The sequence below is a fragment of the Malaclemys terrapin genome, chromosome 12 (assembly GCF_027887155.1).
Source record: "Malaclemys terrapin pileata isolate rMalTer1 chromosome 12, rMalTer1.hap1, whole genome shotgun sequence".
NCBI lineage: Eukaryota > Metazoa > Chordata > Testudines > Emydidae > Malaclemys > Malaclemys terrapin.
Window position 1 is genome coordinate 2,245,683 of NC_071516.1, and position 26,110 is coordinate 2,271,792.

Consider the following 26,110-nt stretch of genomic DNA (forward strand, 5'->3'; position numbering starts at 1 on the left):
TCAGCCCAGCCCAGGTTCATTGTATAGACGACAGCAAATTGTCACTTCCTAATCACAAGTTAGTCTGTGGTGTGCTCTGTAGGGGCCTGTACATCACCACTATAGTAATCAGAGCTAAAGATGGAGATCCCGCTCTCCTGTTTTTGGGAAGGATACTTTTGGGAGACTTAGCCAAAGAGTGAAAAGAGAGCCCCTGCCTAGCCAGTCACTGAGATTTAGGGTGAAATTGCCGCTTTAATAACGTCACATGCCTGCACCGTGCTGCAACAATATTTCCAAACTCAAACCGCTCTTCCATCACATCTCTAATCACTTTATAAATGTGATGCCTAATTCCTTACCCCCAACCATAGGAGGCAAAGGAGTATCCTCTCCATTTTACAGGTGACAGAACTGGCAGAGAGAGGTTAAGAGATTTGTCTAACATCACACAGGAAGTTAGAATCACTGCCAAGAACAGAACCCCAACTCGTGTTTTAGCCACAGGATTGTGCCTCAGTTCCCCTCAGGATGAAGAATATGCTGCACTGGGAAGAGCCTAAACATTACAGTGAAGTTTGATGGGGTAATAAAGTTCGGTTTTCTCCCTGAGTAGATTCACATTGTACTTCCTATTGCAATTATACATCAAGCTTTATCGTCTTTTAAGAACAAAAGATTGGGTCAAAACAGGTGTTATGGGAGAGAAGACCATGAAAGGCTGCTCACACTGGACACTAGGATAACAGGACAATGGCATATTTATTTACAATAGGACACAGAATACATACATTAATTAAAAATACAAAGTAGAATACAGAGAAAACAGTATGGAGGGAGAGAAATTAATGCTGGCTTAAATTCTCCACTAGGAAAATCAACCAGAATCTCAGAGAGAAACATATTTCAAATCAGAGATTACTAAGGATCCCACACCACAGTTAACTAGTGTATCCCGGGCCCCCCCTTTCCATCCTTGATTCTGGGCTGGGTAACTGAAGATTATTAGGTGAGAAGCAATGCACAGGAGAAGTTGAATGGTTTGGGATTCTAGTTTTCCATTCTTCCTGCTTGGGAAGTGAAAGGTCACCATTAAAAGTCAGAACCATTTACACAGTACGGACTGTTAAGGTGACACCCAAGGTATAGAAAGCCTCAAATATGTGAGACTCACTGTTAGCAACAGAGAGGGGTTTTGTTTGGAGTCGCGTCTATTCTGTCTTTGAATCATATCACTGTCACCTGTGACAGAGCAGAATAGTTGGAGATTTTTCCCCCTGTCCTGGTGAAGAAATAAAAAAGAATTCTTATAGCTCTGACTAAAGTCACCCCATAGATCTGGGGATGGAGGGAGGCTTCACTGCAATTTGGGACTAGATTTGCCAGCAGCCGTAGTTTCCTTTTAAGTGAATCAAATAAAAATTCAAATGTATTTTTAAAAGTGCCTCCCGTGGCCAGAGGAAGGCATCCAACTACGGGAAAGGAGGAACCCCCTATAGAATAGCACTCCTGGGCTATTCCTGAGGGCTCATCACATTTGGCAGCGAAGAGCGGAATACAGGTTACTGAGGTGTGAATCGTCCCTGCTCCCTAGAGGCAAAGTGTCTGAGAACAGGAGACAGGAATTGAGAGCGGGACCAGCCAAGAGACAGAGTAGGTGGGACGCATACCTCTCCTTTAAGAAATAGAAGTGGGAGGAAATCCTCAGGAACCACTCACTTCCTCTCCCCCTGGCCACTTCCAGATGGCCTCCATGCACTTTGTAGCAGACATGTCCCCACACTGATGCAGAGATTTCTTGGCACTAAAGCAACACAGTAATGAGTTTCTCTACACAGGGCTTTACCCAACCTCAGAGGCCTCTCCTAAGTAGTATGACTATCCCATTTCCTCAGATGGCTAAAGCAATTAATGGAACAAAACCATGTGGCCATCTCATAAATGTTCTCCAGGGTACAGGGCCTTGTGCTCTAGAATCAACAAGTATTTACGCTGCCTCTGGTACAACTCCATGTTCTGCTTCTTCGTGCTGCCAGTAAAGGTGACTCAGCTCTTCCAGAAGAGAATCACTCCTGCCCTCCACTGAGCCCCTCCAGTTTATGCATCTGGGATGTTATACGCTGTCCAAAAGTAGGGGGAGGGAGAAATGATGCAGAGGGTTACGGTTCTCAAGTCCTCTCAGAGTGAAATTGCACTTGCCAGATTATGAATGGCACCTCCATGGAACTGTAAACCAGTTGGAACTGAAATCGCTGTAGTCAAAGCATGCCAGACTCATTCATGCAGGGGAAGCTTTTGAGAGCCTCCTAGCTCACCACGGACTGAAGCACCCTCTACCTCTTCCAAGCAGAACCAAGACAGGAGACAAACCCTGTGTGTTATTGGTCTGAAGACTCCCCCTGAACCCAAGTGCCATAAGGGCTGAAAAAAAAAAAAAAAAAGTTTCACAAATGTTTCCATTGCTGTCTCAAATCCATTCGTTATTCAACATAAACAAAAGAATGAATGAGCAAAAAAGGGGCTTACTTACATAGAGGGATATTTTTCTGCTAAAAATCCCTCAAAACTGGAATAAAATAATAAACTTAAAATGCAAGGTATCTACACACCCCTCCCCCCAGAAGTAGCCCTAGAATCCATGTACGCTGTGCCAAAAGTTACATTCCAAAATGAGCAGGAGTTATTTATTTCTCTCGTCACTCCCCCATTGGGTTTTGTTTCCTTAAAAGAACTGGGAAAGGATCCCCCTCTTCCTTTCCAGGAGGAAATGCACACAGAGGTGTCTGCTTTGTGCTGAGTCTGTGCATCTTCAGTCTATTTTCACCGCCGCGTAGATCTTACGGACAAACATGTAGGCTGCGTAGAAGCCAATGGTGCCAGTGAGGAGCCAGAAAGACAGGACCATGAGAGCAGTGTAGCCAAAATAGAGTAAGGAGGGAATGAACTCAACGATATCCAGCTAGAATAGACGAGAAAAGCGAAGTGAGCCTTAATACAAAGTGATGCTAAGAGTCAACTTCCCAGCTCAGTCAATGGCCTATTCCTCTCCCACAAGAGGATGGTCGGGGGAAGCAGAGTGAGAAAAGAAAGCACAGGATAAGTTGGACATGGAAGCTAAATTCCTCTCCCCTTAGAAGATGGAGCTCCCTCCAAGTCATAGCTGGGATTCACTGGCAGAGTGTGTGGTGGTGGTGGTGGTGGTGGTGGGAGTAAAGCCGAACCTGAATTAATTTCACCCCAGCTAAGGATGATCCCCCCAAGGCAGCGTTTGAGAACATTAAGCAAACATTACTCCCCATAAGTGGATGCAGGCCAGACTGGAGTCTACAAGTACCTGATCCTTCTTGAACTTGAATAGTGTAATTAACAGAATCATCTTTAGAGACACAAAAGAGCACTGGACAATGAACAAAAGAAGATACTGCAGAGAACAGCCATGCACTGGCAGGGGGATGGACTAGAACCAGATGACCCAATAGGTATTCTCTCTTCAAATTCTACTATGCCCTCAGGGAAGACAAAGCTTTTACACAGTGGGGACTAATAATACCTTATTCACAAAGTAAAAGATGGCATAAATCAGTACATAGAAGGCAGATCCTCCAGAAACCAAGAAGGTCCTCCACCACCAGCGATAATCCTGACAGGGTAGAAGAGAGAGACTGCATTATTCCAAGGACTTCATTTCCCTCTTAGGCTCCTAGGTACACATGACCCACAGTGCCTCCTTGGTCCAGATGGGGTACGAATTATCCCCTGAGGCAGGTAGGTTACCACCCTCCTTTTTTCAAAGGAAAGCCACCATTTGGGGATTCATTCATCTTACAAAGAAGAAACTACTATGAATCATTTACAAATTGTCTTAAGTAAATTAGAGAACAAATAATGAACAATGAAACAAAGCCAGCACCTTGCCAGGCCACTGTTGTGGCATATGCCATGGGAAACAAGACAGAACTCTCCCTCAAATATCTGCAGATTGGAAGTATTTCTCCAGGAAATAATTATACTTGAAACGAGTCTTCCTGCACCTGTCTTTTGCAGCTTCCTTTGAGACAGAGTCTGGGCCCCATCCTGCAAGGTGCTCAGCAACCTCACACCCTTTGAAGTCTGTGGGAGTTGAGGCATTCAGCACCTTATAAGCTTGGGCTTCACATCAGCGGACTAGATTTCTGTGGTGAAGTAACAATCAAGTAACAGCACTTCTTGAAAGACACAAGGTCTGTTCACAAATAGCTACTGAAACTGCAACAGGGGTATGTCTCACCTCAGCACAGAGCTGGAAATACACCATAACGATGCTGATTTGGGAGCAGGATACCACCAGGATTATAAAAACCAGGAAGAGAAAGCCAAAGAGGTAATAGAACTGGTTCTCCCAGATCGCCTGAAACAAAGACAGCGTAAGTTCCTCACACAACACTGCACCAGAAGACACTGGTGTAACTCAATAGACAATAATCTAACTTTTCATAACAGCTGACCCAAGTAACAGTAAGTGGTTTGCTCACTGCTAGGGTGGGTCTAGCAGATACATGAAGCCTGTTATACTTTACAACATGCCGTGAAAGGCATTAGGCTGGAAGAGCAAATTCACAAAGCTAGGCAAGAAATAGCTGCCTGGACCCTGACAAGCTAAGGGAAAGGGGCCAAGCAATCTCAGGGACACAGTATGAGGTGGGCAGAGCCATCATGGTGACACCTTCCTTCCCAAGATAAGGATTCTTCCTCATGGAGCAGGTCTTTGTTCTCCACAGTAACAAGACCCCTGTAATTTCTTCTGGTCACTTCCATGTGAAGGTGAGAAATGAGAAGGAACTGCACTTGTCTCATCTAAAAAGCTTGGGCATCCCTTCATCCTGGCTGTCCTTAGCCAAGAATAACCCAAAAAGATTCTGTAGGATCAAATCTAACCCACAACATCTTCCAAGAATCCCAGCAAGAAAACAGTCTGGAAGACCTGTGGTCCAGTGCTTCCCCTTCACAGGGCCACAGAGGGGCAGCAAAGCTGTTACCCACTCCCTGCACACATCAAGATAGGTCTACTCCAGGTGGACAATCCCTCTCTCCTTAAATGCTCAATGCAGAAGCGGCAGGGTTCTTATTTTAAAAAGAGATGGATTTGGTGCTTACACTGAAGATGAAGAACAGTTCAATGAACATGGCTCCAAAAGGGAGAATGCCAGCCATAAGAATCCTATGAGTGAGGGAGAAATTCTGTTACCAGCAAAACATGACTGTCTTTACTCAAAGATTAGAAAACCACCACCCAGACCCAGATACACTTAGGGTCAAACGGATACTGCTAAGAACATAAGAACGGCCATACTGGGTCAGACCAAAGGTCCATCTAGCCCAGTATCCTGTCTACTGACAGTGACCAATTCCAGGTGTCCCAGAGGGAGTGAACCTAACAGGTAATGATCAAGTGATCTCTCTCCTGCCATCCATCTCCACCCTCTGACAAACAGAGGCTAGGGACACCATTCCTTACCCATCTTGGCTAATAGCCATTAATGGACTTAACCTCCATGCTGCTGGAATAAGTCTCTCACAATTAAATGTGCAATTCCTGCTTTCTTGGCACTTAATAAATCTCATTAGGTAGGTAGTTAGGAGGTACTAAGATACAGACCAGGGTACATTTACTATTTCTCTAAGCAGCACAATGTTACAATGAGTAAAGTGTAGTGCAGTGGGAGGGGCTGCCCACGCACCTTGCAATTCACCTGTGATGTCCAGAGACCACCAGATGGCTGACTTGTACAGTGGGCAGAGGGACTTGGGGAAGTCTTCTAATAAACCACCAGATTTACTACACATTTGCCACTCACCCAACGAATCTGTTCATGTACCACCTCTGCTCCGGGATCTGCCTTGGAATCTGATTGGTCCGCACAGGATTATCATATGGCTGTTTGCGAAATCCAAAGTAGTATCCCAGGTAGACCAAGGGCAAGGAGATACCGAACCACATGCAGAGCAGGGCCACCATGGTGGGGAAAGGAACCTGGAACCACAGCAAGCGTCACCACTAGGGTCCTAGCAAGCCTACCCACTAAATTCTCCAATGCCAACAATCAGACAAGGCTTTTTAAAGTCCAGCTCACCAACCAACCATGGGATGTCAGTGAGGGACCAGAGGTGACTCCTCGTCACATCATGGGAATGCTTTAGATTCCACCATTCACACTGGCTTTAAATGAGCTCTGTTTCTGGGAGCATGGATTCCCCCACAACTGAAGATCCTGATACTCCGAGTCCCTCTGAATCCTGGGGGAACTCAGGCTCTGGCCATTTTTAGACAGACTCTGTACTGACCATACAGGACAGAGCAATTAGAACCTAAACCCAAGAGGTTGTGTCCCATAGCAGCCAGTTTTACCTAATCTCGTGTCCCCACAGGTAACACCCTCCCCTGCAGCATCTTAGTTACAGCTGGAAATGCAGCTGATCTGGGCTCCACCCTGCCTGGGGTTCAGGCATCCCTTTTACCTCTCCTCACATCCTACCTGTGTCCAGGGATAGCTTCCAATACCTCATGGTGTACAGGCAGGTCCTTTTCAACATGCACTTATTTGCTTTTTTAAACTGTTCCTGTCTTTGTGTGTTTGATTGTCAGACTGTGGCCCTCCCAACAGGCATAGCCAAAGGAAGTCCCCTCACCAGGGCATTTGCAGATGGAACACTTCACTTGAACAGCATTCCAGACCCCACCAGCCTAAACCTGCTTTGAGACACTCACCATTACAGGCCCAGCTCTTGACTGCAGACACCTCCATAAACTACAGGAACCCGGAAACTAAGCGCCCTCCCAGGAACTCTATGATCACCCTACCCAGCCAGGTTTGCAAGGAGAAGTGGGTACACACCGCTCCAGAGGAGTGCTTCCCCCATATGAAACAGTTCAGGACAAAGCAGATCCCGAAGACTACACCAGGGTACAGGGTTGCCGTCTGTGGGAAAGAGCACATGTTAAAAGAGTGGGAGCTCATTATCCTCCAGGTCACTGGTCCCCAAACTGTGGGGACATGCCCCTGCCTCCCAGTCTCTGACCGCCGCCTGCAACCTCCTACCCCTCCTGGCCTGGGGTGTGTGTGAACACATTCCATTATGGGGGGGGTAGGAGGAGGGGAGCACAAGAGGAAAAGTTTGGGCATCACTCCCCCAGGTGTTCTTAATGGGCCCATCACTGGGGTAAATTAGGTGCAGAAAAAACACCCCTCCACTTCATGCATGCCTGTGATCCCACCTCCATGCCCTTCTGCTTTATTGTGGTCCATACCCAAAAGACCTCTTCCTTGTCAGGATTTCCCCCCCCACAGACCGGCCAGGACCCCAACCCCATACCCAGCTTCTCTCTCTAGGATACAGCTGGGCAATGCCCACCTGCCCAGCAATGCCTACAGCAGGCTGCTTAACTGGGATCAGAAGCAAGCAGTGTATTCTGCGTTGGGCAACCATGGCAAAGAGACACTTACACAGAAGGCGCCTTTCTTCCATCTGTGGCCTTTCAGCGTCCGATAAAGACGGCCAGCAGAGAACCCCCCAAAAACCCTGGGATGGAACAGGAGAGAAGCCAGGTTACTGCCCATTACCTGACAGGCAACAGCATCATGGTGCAAGGCAGGAGACACACCTACCCCATGAACATGAAGAGAAAGCAGGCTGTAGTCATCAGGGCACCCCGGCTAGAAGGCGACAGCATCCCCAGCATGGCAACAACTACAAAGCAAAACACAAGAGAAAGGTGGCAACTGATGGACATGCTCTAGCGAATGCTCACTAGAGGAGCCCTGGTTTGCACCATCTGGCTGGAGAATCCAGCAGCCTGGGATCGCTTCACCTCCCACAGAGAACTCATTTTCTCAGACCTGAGACCAACAGCCTCTGGTGACCGGAGATAAGACCCTTCCCAAGTAGCACCAAGGCTTTGGTCTCAAATAGGAGCAATACATGTCAAACCTCTTAGTGTTTCTAACTACATTAACAAGTGCAGCTCAGGAAGACAGTGTGTGCTTTACCTTTTAGAGTCTGCCCACAACCCCACCAGCCAGCCCAACACAGAGCTCTCAGATCACTGGTGGACCCCAGCATCCAAACCACTCAAAACCAGCTGACAGTACATAGAAAAATATGGGTGCTTTCCTTAGGGAAAGGCACCCAGAAACCTGGAGCTTCTGAGTATGGCTCTGTAGTCTGACTCTGCCCTGAAACAGGACATAGCCAGCAAACGGAGAGACTCGTCCCGAGACAAGGCAAGCACCACCTGCTGCTGAAGCTCTGCTGGTGATCAGGCTTATATTAGATAATTCTCTTTCCCCTCATGTTAAGGCTGCTCAAACCCAGTGGTGATACTCACAGATAACTATCAGGATCATGCAAAAGAGTTGAATTCCAGAGCCCAGTAGTGAGCTGAGAATCATGGGATATTGTGGAGGCCTAAAGACATCTCCATGCACAAGTTTCCAACCAGATTCCTCCATTGTATCTTCCTATAGCAAAACCAGAAAAGGGGCATTAAGATTCTATCAGCCAGATGGAAGCACAGGCTCCTTCAGGATGTCTCACACTCCCTACACCAATTCCTTTCAGGGATTCCATCATTCTGACAAGAGACTTTGTGTTCTTCTTGGGTTTTAAACTGAAGGTCTCTAAACACAGCTTTAGATCTGGATTGTCACATCCCAGGACACGTGTTCACTGAGCTAGTTACTCAGTAAGTCTGGAAGAGTTTAATCACGTTCGTGGTAATGAACCCCCAGCAGTGGCTCGCCTAACCATCCTATCCTCCCCATCAGTTTATTACAGAGCTGCCCCTCCCACCTTCAATAGGGCTTCTAACAAGGTGGGGGAAATGCATCAAGTCTTCAGAGAAGGGCCCCTTCCCACATGTTCTGGTTTTACACAGCTCCCCCCCCACCCCCCCAGGAGAATAGATACATTTCGTACAATGTCATCTTCCTTGTTGTAGTTGGCAATGTCCTTCCTGAGAGTGCGGATAATGATCATGCTGAGAATACCTAAAACACACAAACCCAGAGTGAATAAGACATTGTTAGAAGGCTCCCAAGTAACCCTGTCATGCCTACTCTCCCAGATGCTACAGAACCACAACTCGGACTCTCAGTTCCTCGGCTCATTCCTTCTGTGCTTGGTCCCAAGCGACAGGACTTAGGCAACTCAGCTGCTCTCCCAGAGCTTACTGCTGCACCACTACTGTCAACTGGAGCTTTACCATTGCCTTCAGTGAGCATAGGATCAAGCCCTCAGAGGGCAAAGAATAGTATTTATGCACAAACAAGGTCATGTTGTCTTTCCAGGTTTGTTCCCAGTCTCCCTACTAAGCTGTGAAACTCTACGGAGCAGAGACAGTTGCACCCCAATACTCGTGAGCATGGGGTGTGGCAGAAGTCAAAGCGTGAATGGACTCCTCCACCCCAAAGTCCAGTTGACCATACAAGAAACAAGAGCCAAGGGCTGACTCCAAAAGGTGCTGCCTGGGGTGGGAGTTTTACACAAACTGACCCATGTCAATACCTTTTTTTTACTGCACCTATTTGGGAATTCAGACATGCCCACCTGCAGCTGACGGCTAAAGCAAGTTCCTGACCCCCAGTGGCTAGCAATGGGGAGATTAACCCCCACCACAAGGTCTCACTCACCTGAAAGGAAAAAGACAACCACGACTGAGTTAATGATGGAAAACCAGTGGATCTGCACATCACTCATGGTCAGGTAGGTGTCCCAGCGAGAAGCCCATTTAATGTCACTCTCCTGGAGGAAGAGAGCAGCATGTTTGGAAACTGATAAGACACCCCAAAAGCCATCAGCTCCCCCTACTTGCTCACCACAGTGTACCCACACACCATTCATTACTCCCCTGTCTGCAACACCAACACCCACGGCACTTTTCTTTCTGGAGCCCAGCACATGCTCCTCCCTCACCCAGGGGTACAGGTCAGCCAAGTCCCTCCTTACTGCCTCACCTCCCAGTGGACAGAGTAGGTGAAGAGCAGCTGGTTCTTCTTAGTGGGATCTATCTCCTGAGGGGCTGAGCCTGCAGCTTCAGGCAGCATACAAGTGCCCTTCTCATCTGCCTTCAGATCTACAGGAGAAAACATCCACACATTGTATGTACCACATTGCATTTCCCTCCACCACACAAAGGGAAGGGCAACCAAGCTTCCCCCAGAAATTTAAGGCCCCGTCTTGCTCGTACCGGAGAGCGCAGAATGCACTGAGGGGACAGCAAGTTCCCTCCCTTGGAGGCTGAGCGCAGCTCTGCATTGTTCAAAAGCGATCCTTCCAGCCAATCAAGGACCAGCATGAACCCACCCTGACAGGAACCCTGGCTAGGCTCCTCCTTAGCTAGAAAGATGGAGGCTACAGAGATGGAGCCTCATACGACAGGGGTTTGGAAGAGAAATAAGCAGGTGGATCCTCAGCTACACCAGAAACACTGAAGATCCATCAACCCCCCACCTCCTCCCATGCCCAGGGAGGTAGCAGGATCATGAAAATTACCGTACTAGATCAGCCCAAGGTCCATCTACTTCCATCCCCTGTCTCCAGCAGGGTCTGATATCCTAAGCAGCATCGGATAACAGAACCCATACAGGGAGTTTCATTCCAACCCCCAACAGCAAGAGGTTGGCTCATGCCCTGAAACAGGTGAACTTATACACCATCTAAGAAGTTTTTTAAAATTCCATCCAGTGTAGCCGTGGACGTTCTCCTTATCCATATTAATGTCTGTGTCCACTGTCTTTTTGAACCTTGATAGCCTCAGTGAAAGCTAGTGGCAATGAGTTCCACGGGTTAATTATGCAAAAGGATATTTCCCTTGATCAGTTTTCTCATGTGGTTCATTTCGGTTTCAAGCATGTGTCCCACTGCTTTTGTATCAGAGCAGGTGCTTTTATTTACTGGGGCATATTACAAAATCCCTCATTCCAATGTCCAAGTCTGCTTTGCAACTGGAACTTGCCACCTGGGATTTGGGTTCCTCTTTGGACCTGCAATGCAGATGGCAGTGACTGTAGGGAGCTCTGCTGCCATCCTTACAGGCCAGGGTAGACTACATAATTTACCTTCAAGTTTAATGCTCTGGGGAACCACTTCAAACCGCACAACCCTGTAGGTGGGCTCCTGATTCTCCTCCACCTCCTCTCTGTGGTAGTAAAGGATGAAGGAGAGGTGGTTGTGCAGGTAGAACTAAAACAGATTGACATTAAAAAAGTGTTAGTGGCTCAAGGGAGAAATAGACAACACCTGGGGCAACAGCTGCACATTCCCCAGAAGGTTAAGGACTCCAACAGCCTCAGATAATCTGGGCTACACAGCAAGGCTGTGTTCTCTATTTCTCTCTGAGCTCTCTAGAGATCCTGTTCCTTTACTCTCACTCAGTAACTGTCTCAGGCTTTTGGAGTGAAACATTCATTCCTATTTTGACCATTTCAGATCAGGTGACCAGAGATATACTAAGGGGCAGAACCCAGCCAACTGTTCAACAGCATTTTGCATGGTATGACTCCACTAGCAACAGGTGCTCCTTTGAACTTACTGCTCTACAATGTTTCTCTAGTACACCAAATACATATACTGCAGGGGGTCCTGGCTGTCACATGCTAGTCACAGCTTCTTCAAGGCAACTGCAGCCCCGATCATACATGGGCAAAGCACAGCAGCTTCCCTCATCCATAAGAGCGTAAAGCCAGTGATCAGAAGGGCCTGTGCAACTGCACACACAATTACACCACGCACATGAACAAATGATGAGTCAGACACATAGCTGGCCATTGGCACATGCAATCACTGCAAATGCACATGCAATAATGGTAATTGTGCTTGCAAACTACACATACAACTGTACACAAGTCTGAAATCTCCACAAAGGGGCCAGGTGGCTGTTCTTATAACTTGGCCAATGTCTTTATTTTCCCTACCCGGGACATCTACATCGAGCACATCACCGGCCACCGCCAATACCGAGAGTGAGCCGGGGAGACCTCGTGCACCCACCCACACCCCCTGCTGGACCCTATCCCCTGAGCCCTGAACCCACCAAACCTAGCTGAATCCCGCCACGTGAGGGTCATCCCATCCCCATTACCCAGCCCGCTTACTTATACCCATGACTGTCTCTACTTCCCGTATGGGTGTTAGACCCTCACCGCTTATCGACTGTTTCCTGATCCCGCCCACCGGTTACCCACCCCTCATTGGGGACATTGCAGTGTGTATATACTATGTGTGCTGCCCAGCCCCAAAATACCAACATACCCCTATACTCTGTATGTTACCCCCAATGACCAATAACTGACGCTTCAAATTTTCTGTATCGTTTATTTTTTAAATATGCCCTTTACCTCCCTCCTTAATCATATTTGTTTGCATCACACTTAAACAATTGGATTTTACTCGAGTGAATTCTGATTTTTGCTCTCTAAACTGAATTAATACACTCTCCATGATTGTATTCCAGCCAGTAACTTTTGTTAATAAAAATATTGTGAGAAATACTCAGTGGCATTTATCCAAGGATCTCAAAGCAAGTTACAAGCGTTCGATAATCCTCACAGCACTCCTGGGCCGTAACTACCGCCACTTTACACAGGGGGACACTGAGGCACAAAGCATCCTGGTGAATCAGTGGCAGAGCTAGGAACAAATCCCGGGAGTCCTGCCTCCCAGTCCCCTAATCAATAGGCCACACCATTTCTCAGAGCCGGCGTACACTAGAAAATTAGATGGACTCAGCTACTTTGCTCTGGGGTGTGAAAAATCCCCATCCCCACGTCACGTATTTAAGCTGACCTAACCCCCAGTGTAGACAGCGCCAGGTTGACAGAACAATTCTTCCATCGACCTAGCGACTGCCTCTCGGGGAGGTGGATTAACGACAGCGACAGGAGAACCCCTCCCCTCACTTTGGGGAGCGTCTACACTGAAGTCCTGCAGCAGCATGGCAGCGATGCTGCTGTAGTGGTTTAAGTGAAGACATCGCCTAGGCCTGAGGCTCTAAAGACCATATTTCAGTCCTGCCTACAGCCATTCATCAGCACCTGGTGGCAGCCTCTAACATCATGGTGCATTTTATACTTTTTGAAGGAGGCCCACAAGGTTCTCCAGAACAGGCTTTTCCAGGGATCCTACAGAGGCTTTATACAGGAAGCCTAAAGAACAGGTTACCTTATTACTGTCCACGAAACCAAGCCTGTATCCATGCTCAAACTGCACGTCTTTTTCCTTCTTCTTCTCCTCCTCCTCACGATTCGAATAGAACTCCAGCCGCGTGGCCACAGGCAAGTTATCAGCAATACTGAAGATACACAGCATTTTCAAATCAAACCAGCCCACAGCGCAGCGATTCCAACCCAACCTGCCCCAGTGAGATTCGGTGGCAACTCACAGATGGATATAGTAATCCTCCCGGATACGCTCTGCAATCAGCTTGCTCTGTTCCACTGTCAGGGTGACTGGCTTGTTGGGAAAGTTGCACAGAACCTCACATTTCTTCTCTATGTTCATGAAGACCTGGAATGGCGTGTTTACTATCCGGTCCCCACGCAGAACCTCACCTGGGAAACAGAGACACAATGGGAGGGGTGAGGGACACCATTATCAAGCAACACTGATTCTGCCATCGGGTTTCTAGCATGCTGCATATCATGGAGCAATGAGGGCAGTTTCAGCGAGTTACAGTGTGGACAGCAGAGCCTTATGGAAAGAGATGCGAAAGGAGAGTTTGGAGCAAGGATCTTGTCTTGTTTGTCTGAAGCACCAAGTACATTGAGGGACCTACAGAAATAACCCACCAAAGGAGCGTTTCCCGCTTCTCAACTAGCAAGAGCAGCAAGGTACACTGGAGAGCGCCTCCCCTCTTTTAAGTCACAGGTTATCATAAGCTACGTTTGCAATTATTTCTCCCACTTAAAATGCACACATTGGAGTCACTCACACCTGTATCATGCAAGAGGTAGGGCTGCAAATATTACTGTGTTCCAAGTACAGGTGCTGCTACTGCTCAGCCTAGGACATTTCAGGCCTAGACAGCATCGTATTTACATACTGAGATCGTGCTGTATGATGGATACGTACCCAGATTCTCAGCCTTGTACGTTATCTTGTTGGGTTGGCAGAAAGGCAAGGAATAGTACTCATATGGCAGCTGGGTTCGTGAACTGGTGAGCTTCACAGCCTGAAGAAAGAAGCAGCTGTTATCTTCCCTTCTGTGACCCGCTAAAAACTCAGACCATTTCCTACGCTCCCTTCCTCAGCTGGAAATTGAAGTCTCATTCAGGAGACTAATTTCAAAGGGGAAAAACACTTTGTAAGATTGGCTTCCCCCCCACTGAGACTATCTGAACTGCCCTTCCCACCACCACCAAACAATTAATCCACTAAGTGTAGGAAATACTTTCACCAACCACGGCACATTAGCTTTCCAGTAACTGAAGTCTGTAAGGTTACCAACTCCACCAGCTACATCAGGCTTAGTGGAGCAATTCTCTTACGCACAGGAACTATCACAGTGACACCTCCATCAGCAAAGTTAACTAGGGCACCAGAGAGCCAGAATTGAGTATGAAGTGTTTGTAAGGGGCTGGTTGGGCAGCAGTGGGGGAGTGAACTCCATTGTGTATAATAGAAGGGAATCCCTCTCAAATTTTACCATGCAACTGTCTTCTTCTCAAGACACACAGATACCCAGATACATTAGTTCCAAGCCTTTATTTGGAGCCCTGATCTAAGAAAGGGGACATGGAAGTTATGTTTAAGTCCGGACTTCTTCCCCTCTGCAGCCTATTAATAGTTTTATGTACCATACCTGCTGCAGCAGCCCCATCTTTAAGTAGCAAAGAAATGCCTGAAGCAGATGTGCCCAATGTAGTTGGAGTGTCACTCCCCTATAACTACAGTCCTCCTGAATCTCTCCCATGCCTGTTTTCTGAAGCACATGAATGGGTCTCAAGTTCATGAAAACAGTTTGGTGTTACCACTGTCGTCGTCTTTGAAAAAATCCTAGGCCAGCTCTACACAAGGTGCGTAGGAAGCTCATCCAAGCAAGGTTGCACTTTTGCAGGAATAACTTTCTGCAGTGGAGGCTTTTACTCACAGTTGTGGTCCGAGATCACCCTCCGGGCACCCGACCAACATAGCTGTGCTGACAAAAGTTTGTGGTATAGACCTGGCCCTAGTTATGTCCTCAATCCTATATGAAGAGTTGAGCAGAAGCTGCTTCTGAAGACACAACGGATATTGACAAAACTGAATATTGCTGGCGGGCACCCACAAAAACGCAGGGCACAACTGAGGTGCAGAGAGATCCAATATAAAGGGCACATCTGTTCTGACAAACAGGAGCTATTTGTAACGTAGGCCAACCACACTTATTGGAAACGTATAGGAAAATTTGCCAACTGGTCTCATTGCTGGAGGACACCTGTGACTTTTGAAATCCTTTTGAGAGTTGCTATTCCAATCCAATCCCTCCTGAGGCTACTTTGTGATTTTACTGTAGCCTGGGGCTAGCCTTGTTTGCTTAAAAATAGCTTGGGTCAGGGGATTTGTGGCCAGAAAGTGAGTTGCATCGTGCTTGGTATATGACTAGCTAACACCAGCATCCCCACAGACATCTACTTTTCTGGATGCCCTGTAAGAAATTAAGCCCACAGCTTTAGAATAAATAAATAAATGGCTTTAAGACTGTTGCTGTCTAGACAGCGAGTCTAAACTCTCTCCCAGCAGGACACACGCAGTTCCAGAGTTGGGTATTAATAACATTCTGTGGGAGTGCCAACACCCTGTGGCAGCCTTTGCCGTCTCCGTGGGCGTTTAAGGTCTGGAGGATGGATGTGGGGGCATATTGTGGAGTTCAGTTTATTCCTGGCGAGGGGAGAGAGCTCATGAGAACTGACTTGAACTAACAACTTTAAAGTGTTTGGTTCTATCCTTGGCTTTATCCCATCATCTGCAGGACACAGCCACTTCATGTTTTGCTTGTGGACCAAGTGCTGCCCGGATGGCAGTTTCACTCAGTTACCTCATGTATATATCATGCACAATATTGGAGACAGAAGTTTTGGTTACTTTCACTTTGTAACCAATGCCACTGGGAAACCTTGTGTGCCAAGCAGAGCGACGTCTATACGGATTCTGGTGCAGCTGTTTGCCTGGTTCGAAGAAATACTTGAGAGAAGAAATGGGTGGCCAAAGAGAGAAACCGAAGAGAATAAAAAAATAAGTTGGGCCTTTGAGCGGGGAGGACGACAGGTATGGTCCCAGAAGCCCCTTTTTACTGACATTTTACATAAGCACTGAATTTTAGAGGCAGGATTCCAAAGCTTGACTTTGGTCCCACTTGACTACTGTGCTATAATTAAACGTGTTCTCTCTTGCCATTTTTGTTCCTGTGAAATCCATCCTACCTTGATTTCTACTGGGTCCTTCTGGTGGAAGTTGATAGGAGCTACACCTGGTACATAGAAGGAGCTTGTTTCATGAAAGAGTGCAAGCAGCATCAGCAAACACATCAGCCTTTCCTGGAAAGGAAAAGAGATATCATAGCTGCACCCCCTGCGGGGGACACATCAGAGCAAAACCTGATGGAAGAAAGGTGACATGGTGGACAAGAAATTCCCCACTCCGCTAATGCCATTTATAAAGGCTGCATGGTCTAGCAATTTAAATACAACTGAGTCAAAAGAACTGGGTTCTATTCCTGACTTTGACTTTTGGCAAGTCACTTCCCACCTCTGTTTTTCCATCTCTAAAGTAGGGATAATATTTGTCTGCCTGCCCACCTACCTCAGATGCGTGTTGTGAAGCTCAATTAATATTCATGAAGTGCTTCAAAAGTCTTAGGTGGAATACACTATAGACCAAAACTGCCAAGTGCTACAGATCGGGGGTAACAAGAGCTCTGAAGCAGTTGACCATGGACACTTGATCTCCTTACCATTTTTCTCATTCCACTCCCTACAAAGACACCTTTCCCTGACATGCTGCATCTAGAACTCCCCCTCCCCCCTTTACATTCTTGCCGCACACTACATAATCTGATAGGTGGGTAACATTCCTCAGGCTGACATCGGATTTTCCTATTCCCAAGTACAATACACATTATTCTTCACCCTGGTAACTCCATGTTTCACTATAAAGCTGGGTATTAGACCCGCCACTAGATTTCTGCCAGCAGTGCACTTCAGTAATTCTCCGGCAGCAACTTCTGGGCTGCTGTTCACAGGACTGGTCTTCCCTGTAACAATTAGCTCAAGTAAGAGCAGCCACACTGCAAAACCCTCCCCAGCAGTATGTTTCAGGCATGGGCTGGAGCACCCACGGGGAAAAATTAGCAGGTGCTCCACACCCACCAGCAGCCAAGCTCCCCTCTCCTCACCTCCTCCTTCCCTCCCTCCCCCAAGTGTCCCGCATCCCCACTCCTCCCCCTCCCTCCCAACACTTCCGGTCCCCCAATAGCTGTTTGGCGGCACTTAGAACTTTCCGGGAGGGAGGAGGAGGAGTGGGGATGTGATGCGCTCAGGGGAGGAGGCGGAGAAGAGGCAGGGTGGGGACTGGGGGAAGAGAGCAGGGCTGGGGACTTTGGGGAAGGGGTGGAATGGGGGTGGGGCGAGGGCAGTGCAGGGGCGGGGAGTCGAGCACCCACTGGGCAGAGGGGAAGTCAGTGCCTATGGTATCAGGTGCCCAGGGCAGCTGGCAGAGAGGTAAATCACTATGGGGCAGGACTGGGGAAAACCCAGGGGGTGGCTCCTACCCTGCGCTGGGCTCAGCTGCTAGTTCAGGCTGGGCTGGGGAGGACGGGACTTCCTCTTCCCCTGCACGGCATCCGGGGCTGGGTCAGACCCACCCCCAGATTTCTCCCCCCACCCTGCTTCCTGTGCCTGTCACTCCTCAGCTGCGGGGGAGGGGGGAATCCCTGTACAGGGAGCAGCTCCCCCATTTGTCCAACACCTGTGCATCCAGACACCCTCATACCCAGACTCTCCCGCCGAGCCTCACCCACCTTCACTCAGTAACCCCCCTGATGAGCCCCAATCCCCCTGCACCTGGACCACCCCACCGAGCCCCAACCAGCTGCACCTGGATCCCCATCCCGCTGAGCCCCACCCCCCCAACACCTGGACCCCCCACTGAGCCCCCCACATCCAGACCCCCCTGCCAGGCTCTATCCCCACACACTGAGACCTCCCCCACCACTGAGCCCCAATCACCTTCACCTGGACCCCCCTGCAGTCCTATTACTGTTGCACCCAGAACCCCCCCTACAAGCCCCTGTGCATCCAGATCCCCCCTGAACCCGGATCTCCCACTGAGCCGCCCGCCCGCAGATTGCCCCCCACAAAGGATCCTCTCAACCCACACCTGGATCCAGGGGTGTTCTCGGATTTCTCATATTCATTCAACTGCAACACAAAATTACAGCTTTACTAATATTCCCCAAATCCAATAATCTAATCTAGAGAATAAACGCTTTATATTGTAAGCCTCTGCATCAACCCCAGTTTGGTCCCATTAAGATGAAAAAAGTCTCGTAGGTGGATAAAACATCCTTGCTCTGCATCACACATCTTCCCCACAGCTGCCAGCTGTGTCATGGCCACTACACTTAATGTTTATATAGTGTCAGAACCGTACACTGCACTTCACAAAACAGAGTAAGGCGTAAACCTTGCCCTGAGGAGCTTACAATGTAATTGGATAAAACAGAATACAGGGGTGTGGCTCAGGAAATGAGCAGGCCTGGAGGCATCACAGGAAGGATTTGAGAAAGCAGCAGCTCTTCAGTGGACATTTGACAGAAGGAGACTGTTCCAGGTGCCAGGGCCAGCCAGAAAGGTGGTGTGAAGCTGAGAGCTGCAGATACAGAAAGGATTGAGAGGAGAGAACAAGAGCAAAGATACAGCATAGGCAGAGATGAGATTGTGCAAGGCTGTGAAGGTGAAGCCGAGAGGACAAAGAGGAGGAGGGAGATAGGTGGGGTTTCAGGGAACTCTCCAGTTTAGATTCCTGGCATAGCTGTCCAATGCCTAACAATACACAGCATGTGCAATGGAAGGAATTAATGCTGCTATCAGGACCTTTGCTTTCACATTTGCAGGATTGCTTCCTTGTTTCGAGACAAAAAAGAAACTTAGCTGCAACAATATGGACGTGGGGCAACCGATTTGCACAACTCCAAGGCCTAGCCCAGCAGTTCCTCCACATGTGAGACTCCTTTAGGTTGCTACGGGAGCTAAATGAGTTCAAAGGTTGTAGGACTGTGTCCTGCCTCCTTAAAAAAAAAAACCCCAACTCTGCTTACTTTACTCCTGGAGGAATTCTGCACCAAAAAAAATAAAAATTATGTACACGATATTTTAAAATTCTGCACGTTTTGTCAAAATAATGCAATATAATCACGCTGGTTTCAATTATTTTGGTAATTTATTTAAACTACAATGCAATGGAAGTAGGGAGCATTGCAGGAAATCCCCAAATCCCCTTGCCAAATAGTAATGTAGCTAGGTTTGAAGCTCTATTTCTAGTTATCAGTCAACAAATTATATGCAGCCGTATGCTCAGTGTTACATCGTAGGCAACTGAATAGCAAGTGAGGGCTGGGGAAATCAAACTCACAATTTATATTGGCTACTGACCATCTCAGAAAGGTCAGAAGCAAACAGTTCATGGAGCACGTTTTGATAGGAAATTTTTTCAGTCCAAAAATTTGGACCAGTTCGAATCACTGAAGCACTGTAAGCATTTCTAAGGCCACACTGTCCTTTACTCCACTCTGGCAACGTAAAGGAGCCTTAAAACATCCGCGTGACATTCTGATTGATACATCAAAGCAGACCTCCAGAATGACGGGTCTGTGCAACTGTGGCTTTCACCCACACTGTACATTCCAAAAAGAAAAATCACTCTAACGATGGAAAATCCCATTGGTGTACTGGGAAGTTGCACCATGTGTGACAACAAGTGGTACCACGGAGTTACACAATTCCGGATCCCAACAGAAAACCTTTAAGCACGAGAGTCATAATTGACTAAGTTTCATTATTTAGTTTCTCACAAAACCACTAAGCCCCAAATGAGAGAGAAAACAAGTGGTTGAAGCAGCATTATTCACTCTGAAGTTGGATAGCAAGACAAGAACTACTGTTCCCATTCCATTGGGATAAACCCATCAAAGGGACAGGCACAACAAAATCTGGAGGAGAGGAAAACACAGAGAAAGCAGCAGCACTTTCTTTCAAACAAGGCTACTTCTAAGATCTCTCCACAAGCAGAGAGCTGCACAGGAATTCTGCGCTTCTCTGCGGATTTGGAAGTTAAATCTCACTGAGATAGACCAGAGAGAGAATTCCCTTATTGCTGTGAGGCTAAGTGAACCCTTCCCCACCACGAATTCCTGATGTGTCTCAACAAGGTCCTCCCAACTACACAATGTAATAATCATACCACCAGACAAGTGATGTTCCTCCAAGTGTGAAACTCAGCACTGAATGGCATTAGCCAGAGTCACATGCCAAATTCTCTCCAAGAAGTTCCTTCCGAATAATCACCAGATTTACATGAGCAAACAGTTCCAGCAGGAAGTTCCACTGATTGTTATGAATCTAATTTATGAAGTCGTTAAGAACAGCCACCAGTTAATCTGTGAGTCTGTTAGTGCTTTCCAAAACAGACACTTGTCTAGAGCTAAGCCCCCTGCCTGTGTCTTGGCTAAACGGGAGCTCACTAGTTGTTTTTATTCTATTTTAAAAAGTGCGTGTACCCAGCGTGAGACTTTACAGCCACTGAAGATGCCAGCACAAGAAACTGAGTTCCACAGTTTATCCATAGAACAAACACCCTGCAAACTTCTCTCCATGCCTGTCTGCCAGCACGCCTCAAACCTAATCTGGAGGGACCATCTCCAGGGGGGTGAAAAAGCCAGTCTCAAAGCCCATTCAAATCAGTGGCCTCTCTGCCAAGACTGCCGGCAAGCAGGCCAGTGACGTGTCTACTGGGAACCGCAGCAGGACCTTATTTCACACAGGCTGACCTCAGATGGCAGTAACATTACCCGTATCACAGACACTATACAGGGCTTGCTTTGGGACTTCCTTCTGACCCCCGTTTCAAAGTTCACTTGCAAACCCAGTGACAATATTGTAGGTGTACTCAAAGGGTGGAAATGGAGGGGTCGGGGTGCTGAGTGGTGACTGACACGATATACACGGAGTTTTTCCCTTTCATTGTGTGATTTGCCCTTTCAGTTAGTGTGCATCTTTCTGGCCTCTACACTAGGGGAGTGCCAGGCCCCTCTTAACTCACAAAGCCATGTTTGGAAGAAAAGCCGGCAAAATAGAGGAAAGAAACCTATGTAGTGTGTCCCAGTGTTTTTAAAGCAGTCTTGTTAGATATTCTTGGCAATTGTGTGGACAAGCTCATCTTTATTACATTTCTGAGCAGCTTTCACACGCACTCAGTGAAGTCACTGAAAGCCTTTGGCAAGGAGACAAATGCTGCATTCACGCTGGTTTCAGACTGCCCCCTTGACACGTGGAGAGCTGTTAACAGCCTCCTGTGCTCTCACCTCTACACAAAACAGAGAGTTAGTCTACACTAGAATAGCTACAGTGGCACAGCTGCACCGCTGCTGGTGCAGATGCTCTATGCGCCCTCCCGTCTGCGTCATTTCTCCACCTCCCTGAGCTGCGGTAGCTATGTCAGCACAAGAGCTCCTCCCGCCAACATAGCGCTGTCCACACTGGCGCTTAAGCCAGGGGTGGCTTTTCCATGCCTCTGAGCGACTTAAGTTACACCAAAGAAAGAGCTAGTGTGTACAAGCCCAGAGGCCTCAGCCTTATAAATGGGCAAAGGAACAACTCCACAGTGAAAGAACAAACAGGGTACTACAGATATCTGAAGCAAAATAGATGAAAATTCCATGCAAAGAATCTTGAAACCATCTCCCATGGAATCCTCTGGCTCTAAAACAACATACACCACCTCACACATCCCTTCCCAGCTATCAGTGCCCCAACACTTATATCCACAAAGTATGTTGATGTCACTCATTTATAAGCCACACACATAATATGCGAACCTGCATGAATATCCTTCCACATCTCTCTTACTTAGTTGGTCTCTCAGAGTTGGTAAGACAACTCCCACCTGTTCATGCTCTCTGTATGTGTGTATATCTATCTCCTCATTATATGTTCCATTCTAGATGCATCCGAAGAAGTGGGCTGTAGTCCACGAAAGCTTATGCTCTAATAAATGTGTTAGTCTCTAAGGTGCCACAAGTCCTCCTGTTCCTTCCACAAAAGAACATTAAGGGATAGAAAAAAAGCACTGCCACTGACTTACGGTGACACCTCAGGCAGGTCACTTGATTTCTCACGGTCGTCTTTTCCCACATCTGTCATACTTGCCTACATCCAGGGGTTGTTTTGTGAGGTATAATAAATTAATGCTTGCAAAGACCTCCAGGACCCAAGGAGGGAAGGTGGGTAAACACATCTAGTTTTATCACTGCAACTTGCACTAATATTGGACACACAAATATAATCCCCCTTTAAACCTGGCACTAAGTGTTTGGCCTAAGTCCATGTTTCTGTTAAGTGGATTACATAAAAGAGTCCTACTCTCAATTTTGCCGTTACCGAGAACAGTTCAACCTTTTCATATTGTGAACCACTTGGTCTGATGGACACTTCCCTCCCAATCCAACCTGAGTCAGCTAAAATGCTTGGTTCCATTAAAAATAGTTTTCAGAGTAGCAACTGTTAGTCAGTCTGTATACTAAAAAATTATATTAAGAGTATTAGAGGAAACATGACAATAGTTTTGCTTTGTGATGGGTGCAGCTGGTTGGCTGAATCTTCACACCTCCTGTTTTATCGCTGTTTTGTTTATTTCCTGTCCATAGGTACAGGGCTTTAGCTTGCAAGTTCTTTCGGGCAGAGACTGTCTTATATTTGCACAATACCCAATACAATGGGACCCTGACCTGATTGGAACCTTTGGAAGCTAGTTATACAGCTAATAATTAGGAATCTTCCACACTGCTCTATTGTCTCCAAGTTACTGTGTGGTTTTGATTTGCTCTCCAGTGTATTTATTACCCCCTCCAATGTTAGTATCAGTCACAAATTTGATTACAGTTGAATTGATACTAAAACCACCCAAAAAACAAACAAAAAGCCTGCACCACTTGAGACACAAAGTAGCAAAGGCAAAGAGGGGCTTCAAGAAAAGATGCATTGGTCAAAAAATGCTCTAGAAACCATAACTAGAAACTTGTGTTTGTATTAGCTTTTTGGGAGAAATGTTCATTTCACTACTGCCAGTGGTAATGCTTGTGTAGACAGGGCTTCAGCATTTTTACCACTGTGCCATCTAGATCTGCACTGGACACCACAGTGGTAAGAGAAACAGGAGCCTTGTCTACATTAGCTCTGCAATTGTTCCTATCAACTGTGGAGCTCTATTGGTAGTGGTGGAACAGTGGGAGGTTTATGTATTTTTTGAAGTGCAGAATAAACAAGTCTCAGACTGGGTTACAAAAACAGGAAGATTCCTTGAAGACTCTGACGATTCATCACTATGAAAGAAGCAGCTCTGCAGAGTACATATGAGAATCACTGTTTTAGAACAGGGAGGAAAAAACCCACAAAAGGATGTTTGGTCAAGAATTCTTAACTACAAGCCACCTTTGTGAAATATGTTTACAGCAACAATCTAATCTTTTTAGCAGAAAATGTAAAATAACAGGGCAGCAGAGAGATCATTCCACAAAGCAGTCTGCTAGCGAATGGAGGTGATAAGATCATCAACAGCCATGCTAACTTTCCTGTTTAACATAACACACCCATCTCCCTCTCATGCAGGGGTAGGGAAGATATGATTTAAACTTTAAGGTTTGTCCTGACTAGGAAAAGTGATTTAGGGTTAATCTACACCGGCAATGCTAAAGTGCTGCTTTGTGTGGTCGCGGCCAACGCTCTAAAAAAAACCACCTCAATGAGGGGCATAGCTCCCAGCGCTGGGGCACTGTTTACACTGGTGCTTTACAGCGCTGCAACTTGCTGCGCTGGGGTGTGTATGTGTGTGTGTGTGTGTTTTCCCACCCGAGTGAGAAAGTTGCAGCGCTGTTAATTGCCAGTGTAGACAAGCCCTTAGTTTAGGTTGGGTTAGACTTGGCAAGCCAATCAGTTGACCGGTCATATCAACTGACCGCCATTTGACCACAGTCAAATACTGTCAATTATTCCAACAAGAAACCCCGGATGCAGGCAGCAGCCTGCCTATCTACCTCTTTGATTGCACTATGATGCCATTCCTTCATTTTTTTAGGACTTCATTTCACTGTGTTTTGCATTTTTGAGTTAAAATAAGTCAGTTAACTAACTTGTTTTTTGTAATTAGTCATAAGTATTTAATTAAGGCTAAGCCTTTTGGAGACCATACAATCTTGCTTTATTGTTCTAACAACTCAGTGCTGAAAATATTTGGTTTTGACAATATTTGGCCATTATTTTTGGACTAGTCAAATTCCCAACCCTCGGTTGGGCTCTAACACTTATTAAGTGAGCTCACCCGAACATGACCACTGTTCCTAGTCAAGACAAAGTAATGAGTTTGTCCCACCTACAACTTCTGTGATTCTACTAGACTCAGGATTATTCCTTGAAACAGGAACCACTGAGCTAGGCAGGCTAGAGAAAGTACCGCCACCAACTAACATAAAAGGTCTTACACCTAATGCATTTCACGCTTTCCTGGGTTACAGCCTGACCTGCGCAGAGTTTGCATCTCCACGGGGCTCAAGTCAGTGTCACCTGTGAAGGGCGTTTATTTCACACAGCTCGAAGGAAGGAGACTTCAAGGGAGAACAGTTATTTCAGGCGATGGCCTCTTGCTCTGTGATCAGCTCGGGGGACAAATCCCCCGGGCAGCTCGGCTCACTTCAGGAGAGTCGCGTACGAGAGAGTGTTCTGGGCGCTGCTGAAGTTGGGAGTCCCAGCACGTTGCTGGGTTACACTCCCGGATTAAAGCAGCGCCCCGGCCGAGCCCGGGCCCCAGCGCCCCCAGCTACTCCCCTGCCCAGGTCCTCAGAGCAACCCCCAGCCTAGAAACTCGCCTTACTCCCGCCCCCACCACCGCTCCGCTCGGGCCGCAATGGGCCCCCCCGGACATGCCCCCTCCCCCGGCAGTACCGAGCCCGGCAGCCACCCCCGGCCCAGGCCCCACCCGGGCAGCCGGCGCCCCCCTCGTCCCCGGTCCGGGCTGGAAACTCACCCCTCGCCCCGCCACTGCCGCCCCGGGGCCTCGGCCACCGCCCAGCTCAGCCCCGGGGCGAGCGGCCGGGACAAGCCCCGGGGCGGGGGAGGCTGGTAGGGCCCGGAGCTCGGGCTCCGCTGACGCGCCGGGAGGCCGGGACCGAGCCCTGACAGGGACTTCCCGGGCCGCCCCACTCACCGTCGCCCCCGCTGCCGCCATCTTGGATCCACGTGTCGGGACAGACGTAAGCGGAAGTAGTTAGTGGTTGGTTGGGGAAGTTTATCACCATGGAGACGGCGGCGGGCGGAGGAAGCCGGTTCCGGGCCGAGCCCTCCAGGCGGAGCGAAGAAGGAGCGAGGCCGGGCCCCGACCGAACATAGGCACTGCCTCCGTCGGGTACGCTCCCTCGCCGCCATCCCCTAGCTACCGCCAGCAGGGCCCAGCTCCGGGGAGAGGACTGCCTGCAGCGCCATCTTTACTGAGGGCAGCAGGGGTCGGGCTCAGCTTCAGGCGGGGCGTGTAACCCTCGGAGCCATCTTTACTGAGGGCAGCAGGGGGCGTTTCCTCAGTTGGTAACCTGTTCGCCCCCGCTCCGGCGCCATCTTTACTGAGGGCAGCAGGGGGCGTTTCCTCAGTTGGTAACCTGTTCGCCCCCGCTCCGGCGCCATCTTTACTGAGGGCAGCAGGGGGCGTTTCCTCAGTTGGTAACCTGTTCGCCCCCGCTCCGGCGCCATCTTTACTGAGGGCAGCAGGGGGCGCAAGGAGCCAAGTGTGACATTCTCTCGTTCGCTGCCATGCGTGGTTAACCCTGGAGCATAACGACGGCGATCTGGCACAGTTGTTACGC

General features: G+C 48.0%; 1 protein-coding gene across 2 annotated transcripts; it reads right to left on the bottom strand.

The window, feature by feature from the left end:
• Positions 1-722: 722 nt before the first annotated feature.
• TM9SF4 (transmembrane 9 superfamily member 4) lies at positions 723-25,504 on the bottom strand. 2 transcript variants are annotated; one of them, XM_054046141.1, is made up of 18 exons: positions 25,462-25,504; positions 16,413-16,526; positions 14,083-14,182; positions 13,394-13,562; positions 13,174-13,303; positions 11,073-11,196; positions 9,969-10,087; positions 9,645-9,756; positions 8,932-9,002; positions 8,342-8,474; positions 7,623-7,704; positions 7,461-7,536; positions 6,852-6,935; positions 5,814-5,989; positions 5,113-5,176; positions 4,247-4,366; positions 3,530-3,619; positions 723-2,938 (listed from the first exon to the last, which is right to left on the bottom strand). In XM_054046141.1, exons 1-18 carry the CDS (start codon positions 25,480-25,482, stop codon positions 2,789-2,791), a joined length of 1,935 nt encoding a protein of 644 aa, XP_053902116.1. In that variant the 5' UTR covers positions 25,483-25,504; the 3' UTR covers positions 723-2,788. The 2 variants fall into 2 exon arrangements, with proteins under 2 accessions (XP_053902116.1, XP_053902117.1); XM_054046142.1 differs by lacking the exon at positions 25,462-25,504 and adding an exon at positions 25,282-25,448.
• Between the last annotated feature and the right edge of the window lie 606 nt (positions 25,505-26,110).